The sequence below is a fragment of the Penicillium paradoxum genome, assembly GCF_028828445.1.
Source record: "Penicillium paradoxum strain IBT 22861 chromosome Unknown utg000003l_segment0_segment0, whole genome shotgun sequence".
Taxonomy (NCBI): Eukaryota; Fungi; Ascomycota; class Eurotiomycetes; order Eurotiales; family Aspergillaceae; genus Penicillium; species Penicillium paradoxum.
The window spans coordinates 4,959,018-4,970,768 of NW_026643181.1; the positions used below are offsets into that span (position 1 = coordinate 4,959,018).

At 50.0% G+C, this 11,751-nt stretch overlaps 7 protein-coding genes across 7 annotated transcripts; 3 read left to right on the top strand and 4 right to left on the bottom strand.

Annotated features, from left to right (window-relative positions):
* Positions 1-1,005: 1,005 nt before the first annotated feature.
* N7457_003673 (type I HSP40 co-chaperone YDJ1) lies at positions 1,006-2,472 on the bottom strand (the record flags this gene model as incomplete). Its single annotated transcript, XM_057174718.1, has 4 exons — positions 1,006-1,319; positions 1,381-2,208; positions 2,281-2,350; positions 2,437-2,472. 4 exons carry the CDS (start codon positions 2,470-2,472, stop codon positions 1,006-1,008), a joined length of 1,248 nt encoding a protein of 415 aa, XP_057034869.1.
* A 934-nt stretch (positions 2,473-3,406) lies between these two features.
* N7457_003674 (cytosine deaminase) lies at positions 3,407-4,094 on the top strand (the record flags this gene model as incomplete). The annotated part of the gene is made up of 3 exons (XM_057174719.1): positions 3,407-3,565; positions 3,682-3,947; positions 4,073-4,094. The coding sequence occupies 3 exons, from the start codon at positions 3,407-3,409 to the stop codon at positions 4,092-4,094; spliced, it is 447 nt and encodes a 148-aa protein (XP_057034870.1).
* A 160-nt stretch (positions 4,095-4,254) lies between these two features.
* Positions 4,255-5,513, bottom strand: N7457_003675 (uroporphyrinogen decarboxylase HEM12; the record flags this gene model as incomplete). The annotated part of the gene is made up of 4 exons (XM_057174720.1): positions 4,255-4,325; positions 4,380-5,303; positions 5,369-5,410; positions 5,459-5,513. The coding sequence occupies 4 exons, from the start codon at positions 5,511-5,513 to the stop codon at positions 4,255-4,257; spliced, it is 1,092 nt and encodes a 363-aa protein (XP_057034871.1).
* Positions 5,514-6,324: 811 nt separating this feature from the next.
* Positions 6,325-6,725, top strand: N7457_003676 (uncharacterized protein; the record flags this gene model as incomplete). Its single annotated transcript, XM_057174721.1, has 2 exons — positions 6,325-6,571; positions 6,619-6,725. 2 exons carry the CDS (start codon positions 6,325-6,327, stop codon positions 6,723-6,725), a joined length of 354 nt encoding a protein of 117 aa, XP_057034872.1.
* Positions 6,726-6,932: 207 nt separating this feature from the next.
* Positions 6,933-8,542, bottom strand: trm82 (putative tRNA methyltransferase; the record flags this gene model as incomplete). Its single annotated transcript, XM_057174722.1, has 3 exons — positions 6,933-7,305; positions 7,360-8,037; positions 8,088-8,542. The coding sequence occupies 3 exons, from the start codon at positions 8,540-8,542 to the stop codon at positions 6,933-6,935; spliced, it is 1,506 nt and encodes a 501-aa protein (XP_057034873.1).
* A 309-nt stretch (positions 8,543-8,851) lies between these two features.
* N7457_003678 (60S ribosomal protein uL10) lies at positions 8,852-9,908 on the top strand (the record flags this gene model as incomplete). The annotated part of the gene is made up of 3 exons (XM_057174723.1): positions 8,852-8,904; positions 8,967-9,087; positions 9,144-9,908. The coding sequence occupies 3 exons, from the start codon at positions 8,852-8,854 to the stop codon at positions 9,906-9,908; spliced, it is 939 nt and encodes a 312-aa protein (XP_057034874.1).
* A 1,150-nt stretch (positions 9,909-11,058) lies between these two features.
* On the bottom strand, positions 11,059-11,571 carry N7457_003679 (GNAT family N-acetyltransferase; the record flags this gene model as incomplete). Its single annotated transcript, XM_057174724.1, has 1 exon — positions 11,059-11,571. One exon carries the CDS (start codon positions 11,569-11,571, stop codon positions 11,059-11,061), a length of 513 nt encoding a protein of 170 aa, XP_057034875.1.
* Between the last annotated feature and the right edge of the window lie 180 nt (positions 11,572-11,751).

The following is an 11,751-nucleotide window of genomic DNA, read 5'->3' on the forward strand; positions in this document are numbered from 1 at the left end:
CAAGCGGAGAGATTCGGTGCTTCTTCCTTGCTGGGTATCATTCGATAACTTCATTTTCTTCCGCTTCGGTCATAGACAGCTCTGGAAGGCGAAAAGCAAACGCCGCGTCACTTTGGTCTGGTCCTGGATAGACTTCGTCCAAACTATCACTCTGCTCATGATGCTTTCTGTCGTGTCTCATTTTGGACACCCCGAGTATTGAGTACATGGAGATGGCCTCGGAGCTAGTCCCACAAAAGCTCAACCACGAGGACCTTGAGGACTTCAGAGCGAATTTGCACTCCCGCCTCCTATTTCTGAACTCTCAACTCTTACGACTACAGAGATACAGCTCAGATGAAATAAGACCATCCTTACGGATGAGCAAATGCATTGGAACGAAAACACACCATGTCTATTCAAAGGTCATCATCAAAGTGCAGGCTAACAAAAAAAAGAAAGAAAACACGAATCCATCATGATCACAGCAAAATCCACGTCCCAGGGCTTCGCCCCTAAAGACGAAGTAAGCAACGGGAACACAGATCCTTTTGAGGTCCGTTCACAAGAGGCAGGCCTGCAATCGTGATCTCATCTTATCCGTCTTCAGTTCATGACTCTTTCCCATCGTCAGCGCAACTCCAGTCCGCCACACCAAACCCCAGTTCCCATGGAAAACATAAATGGGCGACAAACAGCAAGGAAAAGGCAAGGATCAAGGACCCGGAAATAGTATGCAAAAGAGGAAAAGAAGAAAAAAAGGGTTTGACAAGACGAAGGATTTGAAAAGAGGATTACAGGAGAAAAAAGATAGAGGAAATGGAAACCGAGAAGACAGGAGAAAAGAGAAAATGATATCTTCCAGGTCTTCAAAGGAAACGCCATTGCAAAGCAGAAGAAAACAATAAAACTTCCCCGCGTCAATCGGGGTTAAACTGGCCCACCTTCACATGGTATCATAAGCGAGGTTTTCATCACTGGCCTAGCGTCAACCCTCAACGGCTTGGAATTGTCTCCATAATCCTTTTACTGCGAAGCGCACTGCACCCGCTCGGCACCCGCGGGCACATCTTCGTCATCCTCGTCCATGCTACCAGCGGCACCGTGAGCGCGGGCCTGCTCGTGCTCGCTCTCGGGGTTCTCGAGCTCGAAGTCCTCAACCATGGCGTCGGTGGGGGGAACGTTCTGTTCCGAGCGGGGAGGCAGAACCTTCTCCAGGAGGTCCAGGTTCTGGAGCTGGTCCTTCTGGGGGAACTTGACATCGAACTTGATGTACAGGTTGCCGTGGTCGTGGTGGCGGAAAGAGGGCATACCCTGGCCGTGGATGACCTTGATGGCATCTAGAAAGGAAAATATTAGCCACACACTCATTGTTTTGCGGATCAAAAACAGGTAACATACCAGGAACGATAACCTCGCCAGGGGCGATGTTCACGGTCATCCACCGCTCATCGAGGTGCTCAATGTGGACAGCACCGCCGGCAAGAGCGGTAAGCAGATCGATCTCAGCCTGGTAGAACAGATCATCACCCTTGCGCTGGAAGCGGGCGTGGGGCTTCTGCTCGATCTCGAACACGACATCACCGGGCATGACACCGGGCATTTGGTCACCCTCGCCGCGGAACTCGATCTTGTGGCCATCGCGCACACCTTTGTCGACGTGAACGTGGAGCACCTTGCGCTCAACAACGGTCTTCTTGCCGTTACACTTCTTGCAGCGATCCTTGTCACGGACAATCTCGCCCTCACCGTTACAGTCGGGGCAGACGGTCTGGAAGCGCTGGATCATGGGACCCATCTGGCGCATCATGGTCTTCATACCGCTACCGTTGCAGCCTGTGCACTCCTTGACAGCACCCTCCTTACCGCCGCGACCATCACAGCCACCGCAGATAACGGACTTCTGGAGCGCCAACTTGGACACCTTGCCCTTGTAGATATCCTCGAGGTTAACCTTGTGCACGTGGTGGATTGTGCGGGCCTTCTTGGGGCCTTGGTCACGCATGCCGCCGCCGAACATTCCGCCGAAGGGACCACCACCGCCGCCGCCGCCGAAGAATTGAGAGAACAGATCCTCGGCGTTCATGCCGCCGCCACCGCCGCCGCGCTCCAGGCCCTCCTCACCGAGCTGATCATACAGCTGACGCTGCTCGGGATCGGAAAGACATTCGTAAGCGTGCGAAAGTTCCTTGAACTTCTCTGCGGCATCTGGGTTGTCGGAGTTCTTGTCTGAATGCGACAAAGGGTCAGTTTCACAAAGCCCCAAACATGCCCTTCGGGGTCTCTGGGGTTATCACATACCTGGGTGGTACTTGAGGGCACCCTTCTTGTAGGCAGTCTTGAGCTGAGCCTCGGTAGCAGTGGGGGCAACCTAGATCAAAGAAACACTCTGTCAGATCGGATGTCCACGATGGATGTAGCTGGCTTGCAAAGGCCAGGCACTGTGACTCAACATACCCCGAGGATATCGTAGAACTTGGTTTCCTTGACCATTGTGAAATATGCGGGGAATCAAAAGCGTAAAAAGAGAAGGTTGATTATTAGGTATTCTTGGGGAGTGACGGAGAATGGAGGGGAGGACGAAGGGGCCAAAAAGTTCAGGCAGGTATTATTTGAAAACGATGCCAAATGGACAACGATTGCGAATGTCAGAGGTCCAGGCTGTCGAGGGGATGAGAAGAGAGGGGGAAAAAGAGAAGAGGCTATCTGAACAATAATAATCGAAGCCAAAAAAGGCTGAGTAACTTTTTTGCCCAGGCACCTGTACGGGACTCGTAAAATGACCGGATAAATTACCAGGGCCACTGAGGTCGGGGATTTGCACACTAGTTTTCTTTGTTGGCGCTTTCAACAGATCTACAATTTTCCAGCTTAAATCTCCCCCTTTGGTCTCCTAATACCGACTATTCTTCATTTTCAATGCTTCTGGTGGCTTCTGCTGTATATCATGAATGGCCCGAGCGCTGATTCCACGGGATTCTGCGGCTTTCGGTGGCCTTCGCTGGTGTTCTCCGCGCTTCCATGTGTCCCCAGGGCTGACTAACGCGTGAATGAGGTCACTGGGAAAGAGAGAACCGATGTAGGAGGAGGTACATAGGTACATCTTGATTGAACATGTATATGCACATCAAAAGTACCTAGAAGTTATGAGATGCCTACCTAGGTACATACATCCATCTCTGTCTGGTATCGTTCTCCGTATGAGTAACTGTAATGGTACCGGTAACTTGCAACGCACAAATTTCGAACCCTCGCCACTCGATCCAGCCACACACCGCCACAGATCTCTTATCGATAAACAGGTCACGATTGGAGGGGTTCGGTAGTTCCCGACTATAAGCCTGGAGTAGATTTCCGTAGCCTTATCTTGCCCCTCTCCATACATACTCACCTTGTCTTTTTATTTTTTTTTTATTTTTTTCACAAAATGGAACAGGATCCCGGATTCATTGCCGCCGTTGAGGAGGCCAAGCTCGGCCTCGCTGAGGGTGGTGTCCCCATCGGTGCCGCCCTGGTCTCCAAGGATGGCAAGATCCTGGGCCGTGGACACAACATGCGTGTGCAGAATGGCAGCGCCGTCCTGCATGTCAGTACACCATACACACCTTGAGATATATACTCGGATTGGCATTGTCGATCAATGTCTATATCAATTGCTATGGAATTGGAATCCTGCTTAACCGATAACTAACATTTCCCCAGGCCGAGATGTCCGCTCTCGAAAACTCTGGCCGTCTTCCTGCTTCTGCTTACGAGGGTGCTACTATGTACACCACTCTCTCGCCCTGTGATATGTGCACCGGTGCTTGCATCCTCTACAAGGTGAAGCGCGTCGTCATTGGCGAGAACAAGAACTTCCTTGGTGGTGAGGAGCTGCTCCTCAACCGTGGCAAGGAGGTTGTTGTCTTGGATGATGCCGAGTGCAAGGATATCATGGCCAAGTTCATTAAGGAGAAGCCTGAGCTCTGGTACGTTGTCATTGGGGGTTGCTCTATTGCAATGCATAAGACGAATATCGATCTATATGCATTTGCATCAAGGTTTCTTGGCATCTACTTGATCATCAATACTAACTACAGTGTCTGCTACACAGGAACGAGGATATCGCTGTCTAATTTTATAAAGCGTGTATACATTATAGACCGAGAATTAAAAAAAGCCATTCACACCGAAAATCGTTATTCTTTTTTTTACGTCCAATGTAGTCTTCTGTAAATCTGAGTTGAGTCGGGGTAGAGTCAACCAATATCGTAAGTCTCAAAAAGGAACACCCAATTATACGGTCAAGCGGTGGATTTCCTCGAAGAAGAACTTGAGGTTCTCAGGGTCGACGAATGGCGTAACACCTGTTGAAAAATTAGCTTTGTGGTTTGCAGACCCAAATATCAAGTTGAACGTACCATGGCCCAGGTTGCAGATCCATCCCTGCTTGCCCTTCTTGAATCCCTCAACCATAGGCTCGAGAGTGGCAGTGATAGCCGGAGGGCCACCGTAGAGCATACCAGGATCCGCATTACCCTGGATAGTCACACGGCCATTGGCAATACGCATGGCCTCGCCGGCATCGTGGAGCCAATCCAAGCCAACGACGTTGTAGCCCGAATCGCAAAGGTCGTCCAGAGCGTACCAGGCACCCTTGGCGAAGACGGTCATGGGCACAGGCTCCAAGCCCATCTCCCGCAGGCGCTTGGGCAGATTAGCGGAGATGTGACGGAGGTAAGGAAGCGAGAAGGCCTTGAACGAGACGGGAGACAGCTCGCCAGCCCACGAGTCAAAGACCTGCACAAGCTGTGCTCCAGCAGCGACCTGGAGAGCGAGGTACTCCACACAGATCTCGGCGATCTTCTGCAGAAGAGCCTGAGCCTCGGTAGGGTACTTGTAGACCCATTTCTTGGACTGCACGAAGAGCTTGCTGCCACCGCCTTCGACCATGTAACACAACAGAGTCCATGGTGCACCACAGAAGCCGATCAGGGGCACCCGGCCCTTCAGCTTGAACCGTGTGAGGGTAATTGCCTTGAAGACGTAGTCCAGCTCTGCCTTGACATCCACATTCTTCGCCATCACCTTCTCGTACTGTCCATCTGTCGGCGAGTCGAGCGGCTCGGGGAAGTGAGGTCCCTTCTTGTCCAACATCTCAACAACCATACCCATGGCTTGGGGAATAACTAGGATATCGGAGAAAATAATCGCGGCATCGATAAGGCCTTCATAACGCTCAATGGGCTGGAGGGTCAGGGTTGATGCGATTTCAGGTGTGCGGCAGCATTCGAAGAAGTCACGACCAGCCTTCGCCTCGTGGTATTCAGGGAGGTATCGACCAGCTGTAGGATGAAAAGAAAATGTCAAATGATTACCTTGCAACACGAGATATAGAAAGAGGTCTTACCCTGTCGCATAACCCATATCGGAGGACGCTCCACCTTCTCACCTGCGACTGTCAGCTCCAATCCAGACGAGGGGCCTCAGGTCAGCATACCGCGAGCAGCCCTCAGCAGCAAATCGTTCTTCAAAGGCTCAAATTGTTCCTGCATTGTGTCGGTGGAATATGAAAGTGGGATGGAGGAGGGGCAGTGGGATTCCTTGGACGTTCTCCGGCTACCGCGGCCCGCGATCGATCGGAAAATTGGGTTACAAATTCTATACGCGCTTTCCTATGCGCTTTTGAGCTTTTGTTCTCGATCATTGGGTTCAATTAAAGACAATATAGGTTAATCTATACTGGCTATAGCTAGAATTCAAATTATCGAATTGATTACAGCCAATGTGCGCCTTTGATTTGCGGTTTCGCTACGTCGCCTCCGAACATCTCCGCATCATCAACTCTTCGTAGCTCAGTTGTGATTGATCCCAGCTATCTAGTCAGAACTAAATGTAGATTTTTTTATGTCCTTTTCCCATCAACTTCAACTCCTGCTGTCGGTACTCAGGGCATCTCGACACGTGCTAGCTAGTTGGTCTTGCAACTCAATAGCCGCGGAGGGCTTCAAGAGCTGTACGATACCTACCCTAATTTGCTAAGCTGGGAGTGACGACTGGGATTTGGTTGGATAGAGCCATTCGTGGGATATCTGCTGCAGATCTAGCCTGCTACCTCGGGATGGCTCTACATAATGCCTCCACGGCGCACTCTGACTGGCCTTTCGTAGTTGGATATCAGATATGAAAGCAATCCCTCTTCACGATATATTTTTGGAAAACGCCATTCCATCTGAAATTTGGGCCTCTTGGGACATACAGACTTGGTCTTTCTAAATGTATATTGGTGGCGAAATGTGATTCCGTTGGCACAAGTTGAGGAACATATATATACTAGATATCCGATTACACATATACATTTAGACAATGACGACGCTCTGCAATATACTGTACGACATTCTCGCGTACCAGTTTGTCGATTTAAACTGTGCTAGAGAGAATGCAGCTAGAGACGATTGCTACACCTGGAAGGATATGACAAAGGAGTATTCGACGGGAGATATCAACACCACCCTCTCTAGCCAGATCAATGTCAACATTACCTCCCGTGGCGTAATTAACTCGGGACAGCATGGGGATAGATGGATAATCTTTCAATGGATACGTGTAAGAGGTAAGTAATACGGAGTGAAACGCGATGTACATCGGGAAAAGAAATAGGACTTGCCGCAGTTGAAGATTATGCCGCTGAAATGAACGCAGATGACGCCCTTGTGAGCTACTATTCGTTCAATCACGACAAGAACTGGTATGGGGGATATACTTGAGCGCGGAACCAGGTGTTTGCCCTACAAGTCAAGTTGATTGTTAAGCTTACGATATGCCCGGTAGGGATGATGCACATTTTATACCTAGGTACATACGCTTCGGTTCTTGTAGAAGGATTGCAATGGCAGGCTGGTACATTGTACGTACATATGTAGTTGAAACTCTAATTAATCATTGGCTGTACATTCATTAAACGCATGCTCACTTCATTCGTCATCCCCTGCTCTTTTGCGCAGAACGGCCACATTGTAAATGTAATCATTGAGCTCTTTCTGCTGTTTCTGCTCCAATGTTGCAGGGACACTTGAAGTACCCTCCGAGTTGATTTTGAGAACCATGGGGTCCTCCTCTATAGGGGTCCACTTTCCAGAAGTGAACCGGAAACTCTCAAGAGCGGCATTGGAGGTCGATCTCCAAGCAGTTGTCGAGTCGGATTCACGCAAAGTATCCACAGACACAACGATGGATCCCCTTGAATCGTTGCGAACCAAGTCGAGGACATTTCCTGACAATTGGAGGGTTTCTTGGATAGTTATCGTGTTGTTGTTTTCAAAAGTGTAGCAAAGAAGTTTTGAAGACCTGTGCTCATTGTTAGCATGATTATAACAGCCACCAATAGTTGTTGGAACGTACCCTTCAAGTGCAACGAGAATAGCCTTGACGAGTTCCGCATTGTCTGTGGTAGGCTCAATGGAAACATCCCAAATGCCGCACACGGTGGGCTCTCCTTCCGACTCGGGCAGGGACACCTTTTGCAGTATCTCGTTCTTGAGCCAGTCCCACACAAGCAGATAGTTGTCGCCGCCACCTGAGACGAGGACCTTGGGTTCCCACGAAGGGATGCAAAGGCTACCGACAAATGAAGTGTGGCCAAAGCAGAATTGCTCGATTACATGCGCTTGGGGGATACCGCGAGATACACGAATGTGTTCGTCACGATCCGCAGTAAGGATGTAGTTTCTCTTGCCAACAGTAGAGTCCGCAGGCCGGGCAACAGAAACCAAATCTGTCATCAACGAAACGTGACCGATAATGAGTTGATGCTCGAAGTTCAGCACAACCCGTTCTTCTTGGTTGGTCTTCGAGAGTGCAGCCTGTCGCATTTGTTGCTCCAGCGATTCAAGGTTACGTCTCGTGTGCACAGTGAGATTTGTGGCAGATGGCTCATAAGCTTTTGCTTGGGGTTGAACCTTCACATAGGTTCCACTGGGAATCACAGGGAAAGTGTACACATCTCCAAACTTGTCACCACACAAGATGTTGTCCTCATCGGGTGTTAGAGTAAGCGCACAGAGCTTCTTGGGCATTGTGCTATACATAATGAGTTTGATAAACTTGTAGATAGATCGATGGTTACTTACCGAGCACTCAATTGCTCCAATTTGCCATCATTGTCCAAGCCGAAGACTCGAACACACTTGTCCTCAGCAGTCAAGATCACTACATATTTGCCGTGGGCGATAGTCAAGAGGGGAATGTTGGTCCACGAGTTGGAAGCATCTTTCTTTGAATCCTTAGTCTTGGACTCGGGTTTGGACTCTGACTCCACATCCTTTTGGTCCTCAGACGGCGAGGATAACTTCCTTCTTTTCTCTGGGGGGCCTTGGTCTTCACCTTCAGATGCGGGAGCTGGGTCAGAGCTTTTATCCTCCACATTTGCATCTACGGGTTGAGGCCACACATCCAGGCGCTGGCCACTGGAGACATCATAGGTGTAGAGATTACGACCAGCAGTAGCAACAAGGACATCTGATTGGCCTGCTGACTGACGGTTGACATATCGCAGACACTGGAATGGATGTTGGAGACCGGCCATGATGAAGAGCGTTGATTCACAGGATGGAAAGACAAAGGAGGTCTCAATTGGATCGACTGTGCATTCAACTGCAGTCTGAGAGGACCCAAATCGTACTTAGACCTTCAGAGATCCTTTTCATCGAACCTGAGCCATGCCCATCCATTCTGGTCGGGCGGGTCTACTTTTTACGTCACGTGACCCACTAGCGAGCGCACCACCAAAATTGATTTTCCCGAATTCGGAGAGCTCTTCTTTTCTTTTCTTCATTAACCACAACAACACTAGACTTTCCCTTAAACAACCTATCTTCACTAAAATCAAGAAGAAATGGGGGGCAAGTCCGCAACCAAGGCCGCTTACTTCGAGAAGCTTCGCTCGCTGTACGTTTTCCTCAATGCCTTCGAGCAATTGAATCGAAAATTCCTAACAATTTATCTTGCAGTCTCGAGTCGTACAGCACCATCTTCATCGTCGGCGTTGACAATGTCAGCTCCCAGCAGATGCACGAGATCCGTATCTCCCTCCGTGGAGAGGCCGTCGTCCTGATGGGTAAGAACACCATGGTATGTTGGCAATCGCTCGAACACAGCTGTGCTTTGACTAACAAGCTTGATTTCAGGTTCGTCGTGCTCTTAAGGGTTTCATCACTGAGAACCCCGAGTGGGAGCGTCTCATGCCCCACGTCCGTGGCAACGTTGGTTTCATCTTCACCAACGGCGACCTCAAGAGCATCAAGGAGAAGATCCTTGCTAACCGTGTCGCTGCCCCCGCTCGTGCCGGTGCCGTCGCCCCCGATGATGTCTGGGTTCCCGCTGGTAACACTGGTATGGAGCCCGGTAAGACCGCCTTCTTCCAGGCCCTTGGTGTCCCCACCAAGATTGCTCGTGGTACCATTGAGATTGTCTCCGACCTCAAGCTCGTTGAGGCTGGTAACAAGGTCGGTGCCTCCGAGGCTACCCTCCTTAACTTGCTGAACATCTCTCCCTTCACCTACGGTATGACCATCTCCCAGGTCTACGAGAACGGTCAGTGCTTCGGCGCCGATATTCTCGACATCACCGATGATCAGCTCCTGTCTGCCTTCTCCCAGGCTATTGCTACCATCACCGCTGTCTCCCTGGCTGCCAACTACCCCACCCTTCCTGCTACCATGCACTCCCTCATCAACGGTTACAAGAAGGTCCTCGCTGTTGCCGTCCAGACCGACTACAGCTGGCCCGAGATTGATGAGCTCAAGGACCGCATCGCTAACCCCGATGCGTACGCCTCTGCTGCTCCTGCTGCCGCCGCCGCTTCTTCCGGCGGTGCCGCTCCCGCTGCCGCAGCTCCCGTTGAGGACGAGGAGGAGTCCGATGAGGACATGGGCTTCGGTCTCTTCGACTAAGCGCCCCCTCTTTCATGGGATACGAATGCCATGTATTAGATTTACTTGAACCAGCGCTTGGAATAGCGTCTGGGAATAAAAAAACATGTCTTGGCAATGGATTTCCCTCGGAAACCTAGGACTCGTATAATGGACGTAGCTACGCCCATTGTTCGATTCTACAGAATTGGTGAGTTTTCAGTTCTTCTCTTTTCTTCTTCCCTTTTCACACCCACCCCTCCTCAATCACCCTGGCGGATGATTATAAATTTTTAACCCCGAGCATTACGCCCCCCTCCGGGGCGCTCTGAAGATTAAAATAATGCAACAACAACACTCTAATTTTTTGCTGACGCCATGCCTCAACCCCCTCACTTGTTCTGCCTTTGACCTTTTGACTCACCAATTGCATACAATTGCTAACTCGTGAAAAGACTTACAGATGCTATTCATACGACCTGCGATAGTAGCGCCGATATGTTGTCGCCGTAGGCAATTATGTAGTTGAATGTCGGAAAACCTGTTCGCTATCCCTATCTGTGCAGCTGCCGTAATAGATGGTTGCTCAATGAAAACTCGTTCTCAACGCCTCTTTTGTTCTTGTTCGTAATAGATATGTCGCCTCGGAAGCCAGAAATCGAATAGATGTCTTGATGATGTATTCATGTTTCAATTGCCTGTCTTGCCACCTGTCTTCTTCGGCCAATGGCTTGTTCTCTGAGCATTGCCGTCTCCTACTCATAGTAGATGTCATGATCTACAGGCATCAACTCAGATTCAGGCATCAACTCGATACATCCCTCCTGGCACGTGATATCAATGCTACCACTTGCCATTTTGGGAAGCATATAGTCCTCCAGCTCCCATACATATCAGAAAAGCCCCTCGCTGTTAGCAACAAGCTCTCCGGTGTATATATCTGTAACTATAGTAAAGGATCCGCTAAATGGCATAGAAAGCACATTTTAATCTCGAGGGCTACCTAGTTGTCTGAGTAATTGAAGGACCGGTCTGTCGTTTAGCATTTCATATGTTCCTATCCATTCCATGACCAAATTACAGCTTCCCACGTTTTAACTTTGTCCCTTCTTCTCTATAAACAAATGCAACAAGCACCGCTTCCACAAACCAAATTACCACACAAATCTAAATAGCAAGCACTCCCACCCATCTACAAAACCAACTCCCAACACTCCCCAACAAGGTCCGCCCCAAAAGCCCCATGCGTCTCCGAACCAATAAGCCGATACCCCTCCTTAGCATACAACCTCCGCGCCGAAACAAGCACACTCTGCGTCCAAAGCCGAATCCGCACATATCCCGTCTCCCTCGCAAACCGCGTACACTGCTCAATCAAAGCCTTCCCCAGCCCGAGGCCCCGTGCACTCGGCTCAACCAGTAACAGCCGCAGCTTGGCTGTCTGGGCTGCATCCCGGTCTCGCATCAGAACTATACAGCCCAGGAACTCGTCGTTGCGCTCGGCGATCCAGCACCGCTCACAGGATGCGTCGTAGTTGTCGAGAAATTCGTGTCCGACTTTGGAGACGAGGGATTCCATTTTTGTACCCCAGCCTTGTTCGGCTTCGTATAGTGTGGCGTGGCGGTGGATTATCCAGCCTATGTCCCCTGGTCGGTGTGTGCGGAGGGTGTATGGGGATGAGGGGCTGGGGATAGTGGGGTTCATTGTGATATTTTTGAGAGGAGAACTTGGGTTGGGATGCGGTAGGAATTGGACTCTCGATGGATTGGAAGGAAGTTGTCAATATGGATTTGTTTGTTTATACGGCTCCTTTTTAACGGGGCTTGTTATTGGAAGGGCGTGGAAAGACGATTGCGGGCAATTGACCCACTTGGGAGATGGAAT